The sequence below is a fragment of the Myxocyprinus asiaticus genome, chromosome 18 (genome assembly GCF_019703515.2).
Source record: "Myxocyprinus asiaticus isolate MX2 ecotype Aquarium Trade chromosome 18, UBuf_Myxa_2, whole genome shotgun sequence".
In the NCBI taxonomy this organism is placed as follows: Eukaryota; Metazoa; Chordata; class Actinopteri; order Cypriniformes; family Catostomidae; genus Myxocyprinus; species Myxocyprinus asiaticus.
The window spans coordinates 41414011-41435997 of NC_059361.1; the positions used below are offsets into that span (position 1 = coordinate 41414011).

The following is a 21987-nucleotide window of genomic DNA, read 5'->3' on the forward strand; positions in this document are numbered from 1 at the left end:
CTTTGGACTTTCAGAAGCAGTGATCTGAGCAGACATAAGATTTTTATCTCTGTTGTCTTAGAGACCATATTTCACTTTGTGATTCTTTAGATAATCATTCAAACTATGGTGTGATGGGAACAAAATACTGGGAAAAAAGCTGCATACTCACATTTCTGTGAACGATCGGCTTTTTTTGTGAAAAACTTCCAAACATCATTTTGCAAAGTTTTCAGGTCTTTTTTTGTTATTTTATGTAACATAAATGCAAAAGTAAAAAGTTCAGATCATAAGCACATATTACTATTTATGTATCCAATTTACATTTTAAACACAAACTTCTTCATAAAACGTAAACCTATGAACATGGCTGGGTCTCAGATTTCCCCTCAGATTTAACTTGTGCAATGATCCCATTGTCAAAGGGAAAACTATATTTTTTTAATAAAAGCAATGCAAACTAAATTTCAAATGTGGAAACAACAAAACAAAACAAAAAACTATTATTCTAGATGCTGTACATCACTATGGGCAGCCACAGGAAGTGTCAGGCTGTGGATCACTCACTTTACACTGTTGATGTCAGATTCATGAGTTTCAAAGGACTGAACGTTCTGTCCCGAACGCATGTCCCACACATTAGCCTTCTTATCACAGCCCTGAAACACACACAAACAGCACTTCACAGACTGGCAGAGCAACACTCACAACAGACTCAATCTCATGAGAATGATGTGCTAAATATAGCTGCACATTATCCGAGCTGACACTGACTGAATCAACATTTAAGATAAAATAAGAGAGTAAGAAGGCACTTTCCACGAATAGGGAACACTTTTAGAATCTCATTACTTTTTCCTAAAACAGCACTACATTACCAAATCTCATGTTCTTGGAAAACTGTGACTATTAAAGGATAAAGTATTATGTGACATAAAATTAACATAGCAAGACAAATGTCCCTTTTAAATTGTGAATTTGGCTTGTCCCATCACAATTTTGACATCATTTGTTGAACTGAACTGATATTACATTTATTGTAGGAAACAAAAAAAAATATTTAGCTATGTCTCACATTTTCCCACATTCTAACCCCTTACAGCGTGTTTTCTCCTCTAATTTAACATTTTGGTATTCAGGAAGAAGCATAATTTGGACCATTTCTACATCATGGTGAGAAGACAAGTTCAAATCATACTTAATTTAATCAATTTTTAAACAAAATGTTGAATGCATTTGTCAAGCTCAACCATTTAACATTGTTACCATGTTTATTGTGAGAAAAATGTTCAAACAAATATATTTTCCCCTTGAATTTATGGGAAATATAAATTTATCAATAACGACAAACAAATATTTGGCCCCGTTACCCATTTTACCGTAACTTAAATTTTCTTTCTTTTTTATTTGATGTCATTTATTTATTATTAATTCTTATTTAATATGAATTGCAAGAAAAAAAAATGAAACCATACAAATCAAGGTTTTATTATTTAGACACATGTTGGTAAGAAGGCTGCATAAATTGCAAATAAAACAATAATCAGAAAATTAAATTAAAATTACTTTATATGATATTTAGTTTTAGAAAAAAAAAAAAAGTTCTTCAGCTTAAGCACCTCTTTTCACTGACCCTTTTAATAAGAACAAAAATTAGACATTTCTAAAGGGGTCATGTCATGAGGAATCAAATTTTCCTTGATATGTTGACATATAAGAGGTCATTCTACTGTACATTTCAGAACTTAAAACTTAATCTTCAATGCAATAAAAGCATTTATTGAAACCAAACTGCCAAAAACGCCTCGTTCTCTACTCCTGCGACTTTCCTACATCACTAGGGGGCTCTTTAATTCATGACCGCCTCTACAGCAAAAAAACATCAACGTCTACTTTTACATCAACACACCCTTGGCCCCACCCACTGGTGCTTCAGTTTGTAAATTGAGAGAGAAGGACAAACAAGGCTTACTGTGGCCTAAATATTCCTGGACACCAAAGGGGACCCATCTGGACTATTTAAAATTATTTTTGTGTTTAAATATGCACAGAAAGACGTCTTTGACCACTTGATACCTATAAGGCCGCGTTTAAAAGAAGCAGTGCCAAGTTACAACTCTGAAGAGGAGAATCCACTCTCTGTCATTCAGCTGCTGCTTCTTGTTGTTTTGAGCACAAACGCATCATGGACCGGTCTTTCACCCATCTGCGCTATTTTTAATTGATGTTGTATGAAAACATGTGCAGAATAGATGTCTAAGACCATTTAGAAATCTTTTTTGAATTTTTTTGAATCCCCTTTTCTCCCAATTTGGAATGCCTAATGCCTAATACTTAGTAGGTCCTCGTGGTGGCGCGGTTACTCACCTCAATCCGGGTGGCGGAGGACAAGTCTCAGTTGCCTCCGCTTCTGAGACCGTCAATCCGCACATCTTATCACGTGGCTCACTGTGCATGACACAGCGGAGACTCACAGCATGTGGAGGCTCATGCTACTCTCCACGATCCACGCACAACTTACCACTCGCCCCATTGAGAGCGAGAACCACTTAATTGTGACCACGAGGAGGTTACCCCATGTGACTCTACCCTCCCTAGCAACCGGGCCAATTTGGTTGCTTAGGAGACCTGGCTAGAGTCACTCAGCACGCCCTGGATTCGAACTTGCAACTCCAGGGATGGTAGTCAGCGTCAATACTTGCTGAGATACCCAGGCCTCCCTACCGTTTAGATTTCTTTGACATTTAAGTGCAGGATGAAACTGGAAACTGGATGTGTCTTCAGTGTATTTCAGCGTAGATTGCATGTTTTTCACCTCATATCAGCATGGATTGCTTGTGAACCAGTCATAAAATGATTCAAGCTTTGCAAAGGAAATGGCATTGAAGGATAAGGCAGTTAAAAACACTTGGATCCGATGCAAAACAGTAAGTAAACAGTTCCATTTATGAATATTTAAAATGTCATGACTGTTTAATAGTTTATGGTGCTGACATCCTGTTTACACTGGGCGAAACTTCACCGGCCATGTCGACACAAATTTTCTAAACTGTTTATTTGTGTTGTTGGCAGCAGTAGCGCCAGTGCGTGCAGCACAAAATGGAACGGGACATCTGTTTACATTCGGCGCGATGGAATGAACGCTTCCACAGCATCATTGATTATAATGGGTTCTATTGCTTTTGATGCGATGCAACTCTCTCGTCTGGTGTAAACAGGGTGTGTGTGTTAACAGTTGTGCTTGAGAGAACAGTTTAATATATTCAGATGCAATGTGTTGGATGTACATTATGTGTAACCCCTGAAATGTAGTTTTATAATGTTGTGGAGCTTGTTCATTCTCTTCAGATTGAGTTTTTAAATATGGCTGAATTTGAAGGGCTGCACGCTTTTAACCATTCATAACAGTGGGTGTTTACGCTGAAGTTTTAAGGAGGCGCTTATGCCAAAACTGAGCGTTTCAGACAGAGGGCCAGAGACAGGGTGAACAATGATCATACATTACTAAATTATGACTGTTTTAATGCAAAAAAAAAAAAAACCTTGCTAACATTATCAGTGGACCTCAGGGAAGATAATAAAACTATATATATATATATATAAAAAAAAAAAAGAGCATTTCATGACCATTTTAAAGAGTTTAAAGCCCTATTTTGAACCCTACACATATGGAAAGTGCCATAATGTTAATAATGATGGCAGATTATAAATGATAATTAAATTTCACGCTTAAGTAATACTTTCCAAACACCTTTATAAAATGAAACGAGTATTTAGCTGATTTTTCTCTACTGATAAGAATCTCACGTGCGTTATGGTGAGCACGTGAGGGTGGTTGAGGTGTGTGTGTTGAGTGTAAACAGGTGTGTGTGTGTGTGTGTGTTTTTGCTGACTGTAAACAGGTATATCTGACCCCTGACACAAAAGTGTTTCCTGTCTCAGAGGGTGCGAGGTCCAATGAAAGCACATCAGCTGAGTGACCATGGAAACTCTGCAGCAGCTGCCCACTCTCAACATCCCATAATGCACAAGTGCCATCACCACTTGATGTCAGAATCTGAAACATACACAAACACACATATCTATGTTTCCTGTTTCCTTATCAAATGGTTAACCCAGTACAAACAGTATATTTTGCAATGATTTGGAAGGCCGATGACCTTCTTAAAAAATAAATATAATAACTTTATCGCCCTCATGTGGAGGCATTGGTCATGACAATGATAGCTCCACAAACTCTACTATTTTCCCCATAAAAACGTATAGAGATTTGAATTTGGTTCAAGAAAGGAATCCAGTCTTGCAGATGAAATATTTCACAATACAAAAGTGATTTTACACTGCCACTAGATCAGTCGAATATTTCAATTTAAATCAGTTCAGGAGGAAACAGAGATCATAGTCACTGGAAGCTGTGGAACTATCACATTCTATTGGTCTTTAAATAGAGTATTGAATCCCCAGCCTTGATATGATGATGAAGAGAACCCGTAGGGGGAGGCGAGGTGTCAAGAGGAGCACTGCCAAAAGGAGGGACACGACACTACATTCGGAAGAGGGGGACTCGTCTAAGGACAATTTGATCTTCAACCTCACAGGTCAGGAATTACAACCACAAGAAATAAGCCTTTTAAACAAAGGCCTAAGTTTTGTTCCAACTAAAGCGACTGATCCTTTTGTCAATAAAGTTGCACTGTTTAAATTCTTTCGGACTCTCAAACTTAAGTGTTTTTTTCAAATGTTCCAAAGTCGATCAAGTAATTTCTGACTCTTATAGTGGGTGGGATAAATTCAAGCCCAAAAGTACCTTTTGTCCATTGATAGTTAATTCATCCATCGACACTTATTGTAGACTAGTTGAACGAGATGTCAATAGGTTGTTTGAACAGGCACCTTCACTACAAAGTAAGACATCCAATTTGACACATGCTGAAAAAGAGGCTCCTGACAAATTGTGTAAAGATAAAGACATTTTAGTCAAACCTGCAGATAAAGGAGGCGGTTTGGTTATAATGTCTTGTAACCTCTATAATCAGGAGGTCTTCCATCAATTGGAAAACACCATGTATTATCAATTACAATCTGACCCGACAGATATTTTTCTTCGAAAAGCACACTCGGATATGTTAATTTCTGATAAAGAACTGCAATACTTGATCAACCGCTCTTCAAGTAGGCCTGTCTTATATACACAATGCATCCGGAAAGTATTCACAGCGCTTCACTTTTTCCGCATTTTGTTATGTTACAGCCTTATTCCAAAATGGATTAAATTCATTATTTTCCTCAAAATTCTACAAACAATACCCCATAATGACAACGTGAAAGAAGTTTGTTTGAAATCTTTGCAAATTTATAAAAAATAAATAAATAAATAAATAAATTCACAGCCTTTGCTCAATACTTTGTTGAAGCACCTTTGGCACCAATTACAGCCTCAAGTCTTTTTGAGTATGATGCTACAAGCTTGGCACACCTATTTTTCGGCAGTTTCTCCCATTCTTCTTTGCAGGACCTCTCAAGCTCCATCAGGTTGGATGGGGAGCGTCGGTGCACAGCCATTTTCAGATCTCTCCAGAGATGTTCAATCGGGTTCAAGTCTGGGCTCTGGCTGGGCCACTCAAGGACATTCACAGAGTTGTCCCGGAGCCACTCCTTTGTTATCTTGGCTGTTTGCTTAGGGTCGTTGTCCTGTTGGAAGATGAACCTTCACCCCAGTCTGAGGTCCAGAGCGCTCTGGAGCAGGTTTTCATCAAGGATGTATCTGTACATTGCTGCATTCATCTTTCCCTTGATCCTGACTAGTCTCCCAGTTCCTGCCACTGAAAAACATCCCCACAACATGATGCTGCCACCACCATGCTTCACTGTAGGGATGGTACTGGCCAGGTGATGAGCGGTGCCTGGTTTCCTCCAGACATGATGCTTGCCATTCAGGCCAAAGAGTTCAATCTTTGTTTCTCATGGTCCGAGAGTCCTTCAGGTGCCTTTTGGCAAACTCCAGGCGGGCTGTCATGTGCCTTTTACTGAGGAGTGGCTTCCGTCTGGCCACTCTACCATACAGGCCTGATTGGTGGAGTGCTACAGAGATGGTTGTTCTTCTGGAAGGTTTTCCTCTCTCCACAGAGAAATGCTGGAGCTCTGTCAGAGTGACCATAGGGTTCTTGGTCACCTCCCTGACTAAGGCCCTTCTCCCCCGATCGCTCAGTTTGGCCAGGCGGCCAGCTCTAGGAAGAGTCCTGGTGTTTCCAAACTTCTTTCATTTAAGGATGATGGAGGCCACTGTGCTCATTGGGACCTTCAGTGCTGCAGAAATTTTTCTGTACCCTTCCCCAGATCTGAGCCTCAATACAATCCTGTCTTGGAGGTCTACAGACAATTCATTGGACTTCATGGCTTGGTTTGTGCTCTGACATGCACTGTTAACTGTGGGACATTATATAGACAGGTGTGTGCCTTTCCAAATCATGTCCAATCAACTGAATTTACCACAGGTGGACTCCAATCAAGTTGTAGAAACATCAAGGATGATCAGTGGAAACAGGATGCACCTGAGCTCAATTTTGAGTGTCATGGCAAAGGCTGTGAATATTTCTGTACATGTGATTTTTTTCGTTTTTTATTTTTAATACATTTGCAAAGATTTCAAACAAACTTCTTTCACATTGCCATTATGGGGTATTGTTTGTAGAATTTTGAGGAAAATAATGAATTTAATCCATTTTGGAATAAGGCTGTAACATAACAAAATGTGGAAAAAGTGAAGCTCTGTAAATACTTTCCGAATGCACTCTATTCTACCCAAAGTGCACAAGAGTCTGGTTAATCCTCGTGGTAGACCCATAGTAACAGGCAATAATAGTCTTACTGAGCCACTCTCTAATTTTGTCGATTTTGTTCTTAGACCTTTAGTTACATCTCTTCCCAGCTATTTGATAGACACAACAGATTTTCTACAGTGTCTCTCCACTATTAATAATAATGTGGAACATGATGTGATACTAGCCACGATGGATGAAATGTCCTTATATACCAATATTCCTCATAGTGAGGGTCTACTGGCCCTTAAATATTTTCTTGACCGACAGATAGATGTGGCCAAACTGGTACTCACTAAGAACTATTTTTTATTTGAGAACAAATATTATTTGCAGATTGAGGGTACAGCCATGGGTGCGACCATGGCTCCAGATTATGCTAAATTATATTTGGGTTATTTGGAGGACCATTATATCTTTAAGAACAACCCTTTTGCTGAAAATATTATTTTGTTTAAGCTATATATTGATGACTGTTTTGTTATTTAAAAAGGCTCAGAAAAGGATTTTGAAGCATTTGCCTTAAACATCAATTGTTTAAGATCCTCAGTTAAGTTTACACATCAGGTTAGTGCTGCCACTGTCAACTTTTTGGATTGCTGCATCTCGATTTTGAATGGACAAATTGTCTCTTCACATTATAGAAAAGACATAGATAAAAACAGTCTTTTACATGCTAAGAGTGCTCATCCCACCTCTCTTAAATGTGGTTTGCCCTATAGTCAGTTTACAAGACTTTATCGAATCTGTTTGAGAAAAGAAGATTTTGAGAGTAAAGCTCAGATCTCATATGGTGACTTTAAATCACAAGGATATCCTAATGAATGGTTGGACACCTCACTCCAGAAGGTTTGTGAACAGGAGACCAATTACAGGTGCATCTCAATAAATTAGAATGTCGTGGAAAAGTTCATTTATTTCAGTAATTCAACTCAAATTGTGAAACTCGTGTATTAAATAAATTCAATGCACACAGACTGAAGTAGTTTAAGTCTTTGGTTCTTTTAATTGTGATGATTTTGGCTCGCATTTAACAAAAACCCACCAATTCACTATCTCAAAAAATTTGAATATGGTGACATGCCAATCAGCTAATCAACTCAAAACACCTGCAAAGGTTTCCTGAGCCTTCAAAATGGTCTCTCAGTTTGGTTCACTAGGCTACACAATCATGGGGAAGACTGCTGATCTGACAGTTGTCCAGAAGACAATCATTGACACCCTTCACAAGGAGGGTAAGCCACAAACATTCATTGCCAAAGAAGCTGGCTGTTCACAGAGTGCTGTATCCAAGCATGTTAACAGAAAGTTGAGTGGAAGGAAAAAGTGTGGAAGAAAAAGATGCACAACCAACCGAGAGAACCGCAGCCTTATGAGGATTGTCAAGCAAAATCGATTCAAGAATTTGGGTGAACTTCACAAGGAATGGACTGAGGCTGGGGTCAAGGCATCAAGAGCCACCACACACAGACATGTCAAGGAATTTGGCTACAGTTGTCGTATTCCTCTTGTTAAGCCACTCCTGAACCACAGACAACGTCAGAGGTGTCTTACCTGGGCTAAGGAGAAGAAGAACTGGACTATTGCCCAGTGGTCCAAAGTCCTCTTTTCAGATGAGAGCAAGTTTTGTATTTCATTTGGAAACCAAGGTCCTAGAGTCTGGAGGAAGGGTGGAGAAGCTCATAGCCCAAGTTGCTTGAAGTCCAGTGTTAAGTTTCCACAGTCTGTGATGATTTGGGATGCAGTGTCATCTGCTGGTGTTGGTCCATTGTGTTTTTTGAAAACCAAAGTCACTGTACCCGTTTACCAAGAAATTTTGGAGCACTTCATGCTTCTATCTGCTGACCAGCTTTTTAAAGATGCTGATTTCATTTTCCAGCAGGATTTGGCACCTGCCCACACTGCCAAAAGCACCAAAAGTTGGTTAAATGACCATGGTGTTGGTGTGCTTGACTGGCCAGCAAACTCACCAGACCTGAACCCCATAGAGAATCTATGCGGTATTGTCAAGAGGAAAATGAGAAACAAGAGACCAAAAAATGCAGATGAGCTGAAGGCCACTGTCAAAGAAACCTGGGCTTCCATACCACCTCAGCAGTGCCACAAACTGATCACCTCCATGCCACTCCAAACTGAGGCAGTAATTAAAGCAAAAGGAGCCCCTACCAAGTATTGAGTACATGTACAGTAAATGAACATACTTTCCAGAAGGCCAACAATTCACTAAAAATGTTTTTTTTTTTATTGGTCTTATGATGTATTCTAATTTTTTGAGATAGTGAATTGGTGGGTTTTTGTTAAATGTGAGCCAAAATCATCACAATTAAAAGAACCAAAGACTTAAACTACTTCAGTCTGTGTGCATTGAATTTATTTAATACACGAGTTTCACAATTTGAGTTGAATTACTGAAATAAATGAACTTTTCCACGACATTCTAATTTATTGAGATGCACCTGTATGTAACTGGAAAGAACAGAAACAAGAATTTCTCATGTGTCTTTAAATATACTTTTAGTCCTTTGAGTGATGATGTCAAAAAGTTCATCATTAGTCATTGGCACATCATTCGAAGTGATTCTCAGTTAATTAATGTATTTAATGATCCACCACTTTGTGTTTTCTAGGAGCTCCAATCTCTCTTCCGACTACCTTTGTTGATGCCCAGGGTAATTTTCCACATAACAACTGTACATCTTGTTCTCAATATGTTAAATGCAGTTCGTTCACACATCCTCATACATTGAGAAATGACAAGATCAGACAACTGATTACATGTAGAACTACATATATCATTTATATAATAATTTGTCCATGTCCTTTGCTATATGTAGGCAAAACTAAACGTGCATTACGCACAAGAATTATTGAACATATTAGTGCTATTAGAAGACAAGATGATACATCTCAAATTTTTCGTCATTTTAATTCGGCTAAACATTCATTGTCAGATTTGAAATTCCTGGGCATCGAGAGGATTTTACCTCATAGGAGAGGTGGAGACAGAGATAAGTAATTGTTACAGAGGGAGGCTTTTTGGATTCTGTACTTAAATCTTTAGCTCCTAGTGGTATGAATGAAGAACACAATCTTTCCATTTTTTTTTAATTTTTTTTTTAATGTAATTTTGTTACAGTGGTGATTTTTTTTTTTTTTTTGTGTTTGCACCCTTGGACCCTGTTGATTCTAGACTCCACTTAGATTCCACATTTTTTGTCTATTTAGGTTCTATCCTTGTTAACTCATTAGGCCCAGCTGGTTGCAATTTTCAATTAAGACTTGTTAAAATGGGTGAACGTCTTTTACAACATGAGTACTGAAGAAAGCAATGTGCTGAAACATCTGCTCCCCTTGTTTATCTGGCTTTTAACTCACTTTGCAAATTTTTTCAGGATGCAAATTTAACAAAGTTATATTTTTTTGCTAGACCCTTTTTAATCTGTTTTGCAATTCAGTGTGCGGTTAGCAACTTTAGATTTTTGACTCACCCATGATTATAATAGAGAGGTTACTGAGTATTCAGTTGGTCATGTGATCTTAAAGGGATAGTTCATCCAAAAATGGAAAATTCTCCCATCATTTACTCATACTTATGCCTTCTCAAACACGTACGACTTTCTTTCTTCTGCAGAAAACAAACAAAGATATTTTAAAGGATATATGATGTGTTTACGTTCATACAATGTAAGTCAATGGGGTCCAAAACTTTCAAGCTCTCAGGTATGGAAGGCCAGGAGTGCCATTTACAGAAGAATGAAGGAACAAATTATCAATCTATTAATTTGAAAATAAAAATGTGAATAAATAAACCAATTTATAAATGGTCAAATAAAAAGACGCATTTAAATGTTTATTTAATTCATGTTTAAAAATGTCATTATATTTAACAATAAAATTGTGCATTAATAAATCACATTTCCTTAATGTTTAAAATGTCATTAAATGTAGCTGCGAGTAAGTGATTGATTATTACAAATGCCAATGGTGGATCAAACAATTATTTGCAGACCCCCTGTTGAAGACCCTTGGCACAAGCCAATATGGTAGCTAATATTCAAAATACTGTTTGAAATTTCAGCGTAATGTTTGAAAACATGTTAGGTGCCGTTCACATGCTGGAATGCGTTTGCTGTTGCACTAAAATTACATACAACGACACAAGAGCAAAACAACGTCTCGACACGAGATGTACATTTAACAATTTAGGTTCTTTTTTAACCTAACATGGTGTCTAAAAACACGAACAAGCAGTCAAAGCCAGCGCATGTTAACACTGAAATCAATTATAAAACAGCGCGGACAGACACAAAAAACACGCTCAATGTGAACAGCCCCTCAGTATAAGACTGGAACTCTCGGGGCCTGGGTAGCTCAGTGAGTAAAGATGCTTAGGTCTCCTAAGCAACGAAATTGCCCCGGTTGCTAGGGATGGTAGAGTCACATGGGGTAACCTCAACCAGCAGACCTGGTTGGAGTCACTCAGCACACTCTGGATTCAAGCTCACGACTCCAGGGGTGGTCGTCAGCATCAAAATTCGCTGAGCTACCCAGGCTCCCCAAAAGCAATCTTGTTAAATACAAAGAAAGGAAAACGTCATGATGTTTCTTTTAAAAGCATAAATCGAGCACAAATGAACAGCACCGGTTCAGAGTGATTTTTACCTTATGGGGTGGAAAGTGACGTCACACAGCCAAAACAATTATGTCAAATATTTCAAACACCGAACCAAAACAAATGTTCATTTTTGAATAGTATAGATTTGGTAAAAATTTAATTATATGGGGTGCCAACTTCACAGAGGTCCTTTAGTACAGGATCTGGTGGTATTCTTCATCAGCTCAGTACCTCAAGCGGTGAAGTAGGGTGAGGCAAATGGCGGTTGCTGCGCGTTTCAGTTCGGGCCACAGGTCAGGAGGCTGGTTCTGTTGACAGCATAATGATTTCCAGCCCCCATCCTGAACACATATCACTCTGCACGCTCAGGTAGGGCCGTGTTCAGCATTTCACAGCAACAGTGAACGAGCCACCATTAACTTCTGATATGCTTCTCATCCGTTTCTTATGCGTGGGATTCGCAGATCCAATAATATCATGTAAACTGCTCGCACCATCGTCCAATGACAAGCTGTCTTACATCCTCTTCGAGTGGCACGTGGGAGAGGGGGTGTGTCTTATAACTGAATCGAAATTTCATTGGTTGCTCCCACAAGTCATCAGTCCAATGGCATTTTTTTAACTCGATTCTCAGTTGGAGAAAGAAAAGGAAAAGGAAAAAGAAAAGCCATTGGCAAATGGATGAGCAAAAGCAATTGGCAAATACCTTTTTAAAATGCAATTTCAAAGGTGCTTTTAAAGTGCATTGTACTCATTTATTGCTACATTTAATGACATTTTAAACATTAAATAAATATGATTTATTAATGCACAATTTTATTGTTAAATATAATTACATTTTTAAACATGAATTAAATAAAATACATCTTTTTATTTTCAAATTAACAGATTGATAATTTATTCCTTCATTCTTTTTTAATTGGCACTCCTGGGCTTCAGCTGGTATGGACTGACAAATGGTAAAAGAAAAGGAAAAGTCAAACAATAAAGAAAAGCAACTGGCGGAGGTCACGTGATGTCACCCGAGAAGCAGATGTGTGAGCGACTGGCTCTGCGCACTTTGCTAGTTTTTAATTATTTTCATGTTTAATCCAGTGAGATTTGTTACACCCAGTTACATATTTGCTCTTTGAGGTAAACATGGGAAAGAAGTCAAAATCCTCAGACTCTGGAGACATTAAAAGACACTTATGCACTCAAGATGAGGTTGCACCAGGCGAGGAGCAAAGGAAAGCTTTCTTGGAAGAATATTTTCTTGTTCCCTGACTTTGCGAATTCGACAACAGAGAAACGCGATTGGTTCAAGGAATGCAAGAAACTCTTACATCAACGGAAGTTCGCTTTTGCAATGATTTTTCCAGCCAAACTGAGAATAGAAACAAAGGATGGTCACAGGGTATTTACATGTCCAAAGCAAGCAATGTCTTTTATAAAAACAATGGGTGAGTAAGCCATTTGGGGTTTCTCATGTAGTTCCAGAGTGGATTAACTCGCTATACTTACTCTGGCTGTTCGAGGAAGCTGGGCGCCATTTTTGTTTCTGTTTGTGTTGGTTCTGCCAAGCGGCTGGAGTTTGTTTTGTGGAATATCACTCCAAGAAACTTTTGCATGGACGGAAGATCGCTTTACACTGAAGTTCCCGGTCAGATTGAGAATAGATATTAAGAAGGACTGCAAAAAAAACGTGCCTACACAAAGGATGTCTTTTATAAAGTTGACGGACTGAGTAAGTCATGGTGTATTTTGTTTATGCGACCTCCGAGTGATTAATACACACTTGACCATTCGAGAAACCGGGACGCCTGTTTTGTTATTTTTGTGATGGTTCCGCCTAGTGGCTGGAGCTTTTTTTGTGGAATAATACTCCTTCGGTACAGATATGGATGAATCTGTTCGTCCTTTGTGCTTATGCCTCCTGTTGGCTGGAGTTTATTTTTGTGGGGTATTTTTAAAGGACATTAGAATGATTACATCATCTGCTGCACTCATAACAGCCGGCTCACTTAACAATTGTTTATCTGTCCGAGGAAACTGAATGGCTTTATATCAGCTGGAGTTTGTTTTGTGGAGATACAGACCTTCAAGACAGTTCTGTGAATGAATCTACACGTTCTTTGTGTTTATTCTGCCTGTTGGCTGGGGTTTGTTTTACAGTATTTCTGTTATGTAATTTTGCCTCACAAAATTTGTGCAGAAGCACCGGACTTGAGAAATCCGATGGCAAAGTTGTCGCGGGGGTTCTCGTATGCGTACACGGACCTTATGAGTTTAGAGGGATTGACGCCGGTTAGCGCTGTCGTGGGCGGGGTTAATGCACACGTTTATCTTTTCTCTGTTTGTTTTGTTCGGGGGGAAGTTTGGGGTTTGATTGTTGCACTAATGGGGAACGTGGTCTGTGTAATTTTGTTTTTGACACACAATGTTTTATTTTTTTATTATATCAATATGTCAAATGTTAATATGAGTGTACTATCTCTCTCCACATAGAATGTGAATGGGTTGGGGCACCCCATAAAAAGAAGAAAAGTTATTTCTCTTCTTAAACGTAAGAAATATGATATAGTGTTTCTCCAAGAAACGCATCTTTCCCCGCAGGAAGCTAATAAATTTGGGAAGATATGGGGTGGACATGTTTTCTTTAGTGCTGGCTCAAGTAAGAGCAGGGGGGTCATAACATTGATACGTAAACATCTACAATTAAAATGTCTCAAACAGATTAAAGATAAATTAGGGAGAATCATTATTGTTTTAGGAGAAATTCAGGGGAAAAGGTTGATTTTGGCTAATATTTACGCACCTAATGCTGATGATCAGGGCTTTTTTATAGATCTCGAAGGGATGTTGCAAGCCGCTGGCACCCCTCATGATATAATATTGGGAGGAGACTTTAATATTTTGATGGACTCAGTCCTTGATCATAGTGAAACAAAAGTGTGTAAGCCCACTACAGCAACACTGACACTTCATAGGATGTGTAAAAATCTTGGTCTTGCTGATATCTGGTGACCTTTGAACCCATCTGGTAGGGACTATACATTTTTTTCATCAGTTCATAAGATTTAATCTAGAATAGATTTTTTATTTTATATCTAAGTCTCTCATTTCATCTGTAGTCAATTGCTCAATTGGAAACATCTTAGTCTCAGATCACACCCTGGTGAGTTTAGAGATATTGCCACATACGGAGAAAAATAAATAATACAGCTGGCGCTTTAATGTATCCCTTTTGCAAAATCCTGATTCCCAACAGATGTTAAAGACTGAAATCAATGTTCATATGGAGACCAACTGGTCCTCAGTTTCCTCCGTGGATGCAGCCTGGGAGGCACTTAAGGCAGTTCTTAGGGGTCGGATCATACAGTATGCCTCATTCACCAAAAAATCCAAAGCATGAGAACTCATGGAGTTGGAAGAGAATACTAAAAGTGCAGTGGCAGAGCGAATGTCATCTAATGGCCTCAGAGAATTGACTCGATTGAAATACAGATATAAAGCTATTTTGTCGCGGAAAGTGGAGTTTTGGTTATTCAGGGCAAGACAAAGCAGGGAAGCTTTTAGCTAGATATATAAAACAGAGTGAGTCTTTTTCTACCATTCCCTCAGTGAAATCTGCTGGTGGTGAAATATTTACCTCAGCCATTGATATTATGAATGCTTTTAAAGAGTTCTCTCTTGATCCCTATAGTTCCACGTCTTCGACTACTGATGAGGATATTAGAAACTTTGTGGAACCATTAGATCTCCCTAAACTGACAACTGAAAAAAAATGATCTTGATACTGAGATAACCTTGGAGGAGCTTGACGAGGTAATTAAGGCCTTGCCTACAGGCAAAGCTCCGGGGCCAGACGGTTTTGCCGCTGAATTTTTTAGATCTTATGCTACAGAACTGGCTCCACTTTTGTTAGAAGTTTATATGGAATCATTAAAGAATGGAAAGCTTCCTCCAACCATGATGCATGCCCGGATCAGTCTTATTCTTAAAAAGGACAAAGATCCAAGCGAGTATAAGTGTTACCAATCAATTTCCCTGATCCAGCTAGATGTAAACATTTTGTCAAAAATTCTGACTAACCGATTAAGTAAAGTTATGACATCTCTTATACATATAGATCAGGTAGGGTTTATTCGGGGCCGCAGCTCTTCTGACAACATTAGGCATTTCATCAATATCATGTGGTCAGTAGCGAATTGTCAGACTCCGGTCTCTGCCATCTCACTTGACGCCGAAAAGGCATTTGATATGGTAGAATGGGATTATCTTTTTAAGATTTTGGAAATGTATGGGTTCGGGAATACTTTTATTGGATGGATTAAGTTACTTTATAGACACCCGGTAGCAGCGGTACAAACAAATGGACTAATTTGAGATCATTTTACTCTGAATAGGGGCACTCGGCAGGGTTGCCCTCTTTCCCCATTATTGTTCTGTCTTGCCCTGGAACCATTAGCAGCCGGGATAAGAAAAGATGATGATTTTCCAGGGGTGATGGCGGGAGGTGTGGCGCATAAGCTTCTGCTTTATGCAGATGATATTTTATTATTCGTCTCCAACCCCACTAGATCTATGCCTTGCCTCCACAGAATTATTAATTCCTTTTCCAAGTTCTCAGGATACAAAGTCAACTGGTCTAAATCCGAAGCTTTGGCTTTGACAGCATACTGTCCAGTAACGGCCTTCCAGCCAGGCACCTTCCAGTGGCCCAAACAGGGCATTAAGTATTTGGGCATTTTATTCCCAACAAATTTGTCTGATTTAGTCAGAGTTAATTTTGACCCTTTAATAAAACGGTTTTCGAGCGATGTAGACAGGTGGGCTTCATTACATTTATCGATGATAAATGAACTGTATTCCAAAATTTAACTACTTGCTACAGTCACTCCCTGTAGATGTCCTCCTCTCTTATTTCAAGCAATTTGATAGCATAGCGAAGTCTTTCATTTGGAGTGGTAAGCGCCCCAGACTACATTTCAATAAATTACATAGGCCGATTGACAAAGGTGGGCTAGGCCTACCCAAGATTTTGTTTTATTATTATGCATTCGGTCTCAGACATTTGGCTCATTGGTCGCTTCCACCTGAAAGAGCCCCTCCCTGGTTCTGCATTGAACAAGAACTCCTTGCCCCTATTTTGCCATTGCACAGCCTTTCCATCAACCTAAATAGAGAAGTTAAATCACACCCCATTATTTCACATTTACACTCAGTATGGACAAAAGTGTCCAGAGTGTTTAATTCAGATATTTATCTAAATGATGCCTCGAGCCTATGGCTAAACCCCAAACTATGCATTAATAAGTCCCCATTTTGTTGGTCAGAGTGGATTGCGAGGGGGGTTAATTCACTCGGTGATCTTTACGAGAGTGGTGTGATGAGATCCTTTGAAAATCTGGTTCAATAATTTGGGATCCCTAGATCTCAGTTTTTTAGGTATCTTCAGTTATGCCATTTGCTCTGTACTATTTTTGGGAGTAGCATACACCCCCCTAAAGCAGCAGATACTCTAGGAGTGGTGATTTCTGCTTTTGGGAAGGGCCATGAGGCATCAGTGTATTACTCCTTATTAATTCAGAGTCTGGGGGATGGAGTCTCAACCACTCTCAAGAGATTATGGGAGAAAGATTTACACCTGGAACTGGAGGAGAGAGAATGGGTTAGGATTTTAAAAAACATAAAAAATGTATCGAGAGATGCAAGGGTGCACCTTATACAATTCAAGATTTTACATCGTTTCTATTGGACCCCCTCTAAATTGTATAGGTTTGGTCTTAAAGACACACCCACCTGCTGGCGATGCCAATCAGAGGAAGGAGACATGGCCCATGTTTTTTGGTGGTGCGCTGAGATTCAGGAATTTTGGTTGAAGGTACAGAGTGTTCTGTGTGACGTGTTGGGCATTCGGATTTCGTTTTGCCCCAGACTCTGTGTTTTGGGTGATGAGGCGGTCATCGGCGTAGGTGATAAATACATAAATAATTGGATCCTCACTAGTGCGGTGATAGGCAGGCAGATTGTTTTAAGGTGTTGGAAGTCGGTGGGAGCACCCTCGATTCGGGAGTGGTGCGAAGAGATGGGAAGGGTGACAGCCTTCGAAGAGGTATCATGTAGAAGGCTGGGGATATGGGATTCTTTTATTGGGAAATGTGTGTGTATATGTTTATGTATGTATGTGTATGTGTGTATGTATATATATATATATGGGATGTTCGTTTGGGGTGGGGTTCTTGATCGGGGAGGGGAAGTAGTGTGTGTTAATGTCGATTCACTGTATATATGTTTTGTTTTTCTTTCTTTTGAAAATTAATAAAATGTTAATCACAAAAAAAAAAAAACAGCGGAAAAGTTACTTATTGCACCTTACATTGGTGGAAACATACCCAGGAGTAATTAATATAACATTGTAAATAATTAATAATTATTTCTGTAGTTATTAATTAATATTTAAATTTATCAATTGAATCTAACTCATTAAAACCTCATATGGGGCTCCAGTAAATGTAGTGTGCTACGTTTAGGAGCAAGTTTGGTTATTAGCAATAATTAATAATTATCAAAGATAATTATTAATTATTAAAATCAATAGAACATTGATGAGAATCAATGTTAGCTTTTTTAATCCTTTAAATCAACACTTATCAAAGATAATCGTTAATTGTTAACATCGATGAAATATTAATTAAAATTAACACTAGTTTATTGATCATTCAAATTCAACAACCATCAAAGATAATTATCAATTATCAAAAATCAATAGAATATTAATAAGGATTAACATTGACGGGGCACCACCCTGAAATCAGGGACTAATAACCGAATAGTAAAACAGTCTCAGTATTAGATTGTTTTCTTAGGAAAATCAACATCCGAAGAATATCGATTTTCAGGGGAAAAAAAACAATGAATGAAGGTTTGAATCCGAGCACTGACATCCCGTCAGCATGACACAGGTGTATGCAAAACAAACCAAAACACTTCTCTTTGTAATATAAACAAAGTTTATTTATGCAGTAATATCAATTAATAATTAATACAATGTAGTCAATAAACTTCCGACTTACAACTACAAACTAAACAGTGATATGATTAGATATGGAAATAAAAATAATCCTATAACACATAAGGTGTGTGTGTGTGTGTGTGTGTGTGTGTGTGTGTGTGTGTGTGTGTGTGGTTAGTACGAGAGAGAGAGAGACAGAATTAAGTAAGTGACAGCCCTAAAGCCAGTTTCGTGATAGTGGGAGAGAAAGCAGCTGTTAGTTTGTCACTTAGAGACGCGGTAGACGGTTCGTAAAAGTCCTGCGTTATTTGACTCTTTCATGGATGAACTCAGTTGCTGTCTCACCCGCGATGGCGAAATTGCACAACAATCCAATTTGGTTGGACCACAATACAGCAAAACAAATTTGTGATAATTAATACCCTGAGTATTAATAATGAGCGGACATGGCGGTCCGTAAACTGTACAAGCAAAAAATCTTGAAACACAAGAATAACACGCTATAATATTCTATCTCTTCCCAGACGTAAACCTCTTACTTGTATCGCATGAGGACACAGGTAGAATGTGTTTTCCTCCGTCCTTTAACTCCGACCCGGTTCCTTGAGGCTCAGGTGATAACGGGGGGCCGTTTCCTTGCGCTGTCGGCGGGCGGTACGGCTGTTGATTCTCGGCAGGCTGGCGGAGAACTCAGAAATGTCGACTTGATTGAAGATGGAAGAGAAATCTTTAATCTCTTCACTTCTGTAGGCAAACGGATGAAGATGCGAATTGCTCGGGGGTCTCCTTCGGATCCGTTACAGTGTTCGGTTGAACACAGAGTAATCTCAACTTGTCCAGCGAGATGGAGACTGTATGGCCACAGTTTCAAGTCGGACGTTACTTCCTTGTGCCACAAGGTTGCACATGAGAGCAGCGTTGAACTGCGTCCACACACTGCAAGCAAAGTTGCTGGAAGCAAATCCCGAAAGCATTTCAGAGGTATTTCAACTCCTGATGATGTCATGTTTGAGGTGTGTTCTGTTGTGTGCCTCATCCAATAGGAGTTGAGAGTTCGATCCTTTAGTGAGCAAGGCTTCATGGGATTTGTAGTCTGTTTTGGACTCCCTTTGTTTGATTTTGGCGCGATTTTTATCAGTATAATTTACGACTTAGAATGTGGGGGATTGAGTTAGGTTTTTATGACTGTGTTAGGCCTGCCTTTGTCTTCTATCTGAATACATGAGGCCCAACAACATTACCACTCATTATAAATGTCTAGAAGTTCATATGTTTTGTAAATCCTAGACAGTTTCTATCACTCAGAATATGTTAGAAATTGAAAATAAAAGCTGGGAAGGGGGATTTCCTTTTCATATAAACATGTTTACTTAGCTTAAATAAGGACATACCATAGACTTCTGTTGTTTTAGATAAAGCTAATAACAAAAACTGTCCAAGACAATATTCAAATTGTTGTAGGGAGTTAGGGAGAAATATGGTCTCAGTTTACATTTCGTACATCTTGGTTTTTAGCATTTTTAGATTTATTATAACAAGTTAGATTATTATAGTAAAGCAGGGGGCCTGGGTAGCTCAGTGGTAAAAGACGCTGGCTACCACCCCTGGAGCTCGCTAGTTCGAATCCCAGGGCGTGCTGAGTGACTCCAGCCAGGTCTCCTAAGCAACCAAATTGGCCCGGTTGCTAGGGAGTGTAGAGTCACATGGGGTAACCACCTCGTGGTCGCTATAATGTGGTTCGTTCTCAGTGGGGCACGTGGTGAGTTGAGGGTGGATGCCGCAGTGCATGGCATGAAGCCTCCACACGCACTCAACAAGCTACGTGATAAGATGCGTGGGTTGGCGGTCTCAGATGCGGAGGCAACTGGGATTCATCCTCCACCACCCGGACTGAGGTGAATCACTACACGACCACAAGTACTTAAAAGCACATTGGGAACTGGGTATTCCAAATTGGGTGAAAAAAGAAAAAAATGAAAAATAAAATTATTATAGTAAAGCTTATTAACTTATTTTAAAGAATTTGAAGCCATCTTGAGGCCCCATTTGAAGTTAACTAAGGCTCCCTGTTTGTGAGCAACAGCACAAAAGAAAAAAAACTTTTAGGAAAGAAAACACAAGACAACTTTTAGGCCTTTCAGATTAAAATATCTATTTTTATATAGATATATTTATTTATATACTGTATATGTACTGTATATCTAAACTTATTTAAATATTATGAAATTGGAATTTCAAAATTAATTTTTCAAACAAGGATATGCCCATCCAAAGAGAGGTTTTTTCAGATTTATTTCACTACTGGGGCAAAATGTGTCCTCAAACTATAACATACTGCAAGTATAGACATACACACACCTGCATATCAGAATTGGTGAAGCTGCAGGAAGACAAATAGTTGGTGTGCATGGCCACAGATTTCTTCTTAGCTGCCAGGTTCTCATTTTTATCCAAAGAGAGAGGATAGACGGAACATTTATTATCCAAACCACTGAGAAAAAGAGAGCGACAAATTTTGCACAGTAAAGAATATTTTAGATTTTGAGTTGATAAATGGATTGCATTACTATCTCAGAGCTGTTATTTACAGTAGATACAGCTGATATTGTCTGAAGTTGAGAACAGCGTTGACCCTTAATTGTTTTGCTGGTGAAACTCAAACTTACCCACAGGCCACAGCACAGCCAGAGGGGGCGTAAGCACAAGCCATGACCCAGGTGCAGGGCATAGTGACTGCATGCTCCTGTACAAAACACACACCACAAACATTCATTTCACAACTATTCCAACAAAACTGACCCAGATGAAATGTGAGGAGCTGTGGGCAAAGATTTATTAAAGGGATAGGTCACCCAAAAATGTAAAAAGGAAATTCTCTCATCATTTACTCACCCTCATGCCATCCCAGGTGTGTATGACCTTCTTTCTTCTGCAGAATGTTTAGAAGAATATTTCAGCTCTGTAGGTCCATACAATGCAAGTGAATGGTGACCAGAACTTTGAAGCTCAAAAAAATCACATAAAGGCAGTATAACAGTAATCTGTCTCCAGTGGTTTTATCCATGTCTTCTGAAGCGATGCAAACACTTTGGGTGAGAAAAAGACCAATATTTCAATCCTTTTTTACTAAAGATCTCCACTTTCACTTTCAGAATGTGAAAGTTAAGATTTATAGTAAAAAAGGATTTAAATATTAATCTGTTTCTCACCCACACTTACCGCTTCAAAGTTTTGGTACCCATTCACTTGCATTGTATGGACCTACAGAGCTGAAATATTCTTCAAAAAAATATTCATTTTTGTTCAGCAGAAGAAAGAAAGTCATAGACATCTGGGATGGCATGAGGGTGAGTAAAGAAGTAGATACCAGACAAAAATATGAATAACATGAACTGTGACAAATAACACAGCCAAAAGTGCAGTAATGGCACTGGCATGAAGTATAAACCTGGATATTTCTTAAATACTATTATTACCTGTCTCTCTGGAATACTTGATTCTGATTAGTCAAATGCATCATCTGTATAACTGACCATTCTCCCAAATGATTTCCTAACTAACTGTGCTAGTTTCATATC

At 38.8% G+C, this 21987-nt stretch overlaps 1 protein-coding gene across 1 annotated transcript in view; it reads right to left on the minus strand.

The window, feature by feature from the left end:
- LOC127456334 (guanine nucleotide-binding protein subunit beta-5b) overlaps window positions 1–21987 on the minus strand; it is a 55503-nt gene that overhangs the window by 7134 nt on the left and 26382 nt on the right. Inside the window, exons 6-9 of the mRNA XM_051724781.1 lie at window positions 21076–21152; window positions 20768–20900; window positions 3893–4036; window positions 547–638 (exon numbers count right to left, since the gene is read on the minus strand). Of these exons, the coding sequence (XP_051580741.1) occupies window positions 547–638; window positions 3893–4036; window positions 20768–20900; window positions 21076–21152 (446 nt within the window). The remainder of the gene's footprint in view (window positions 1–546; window positions 639–3892; window positions 4037–20767; window positions 20901–21075; window positions 21153–21987) is intronic.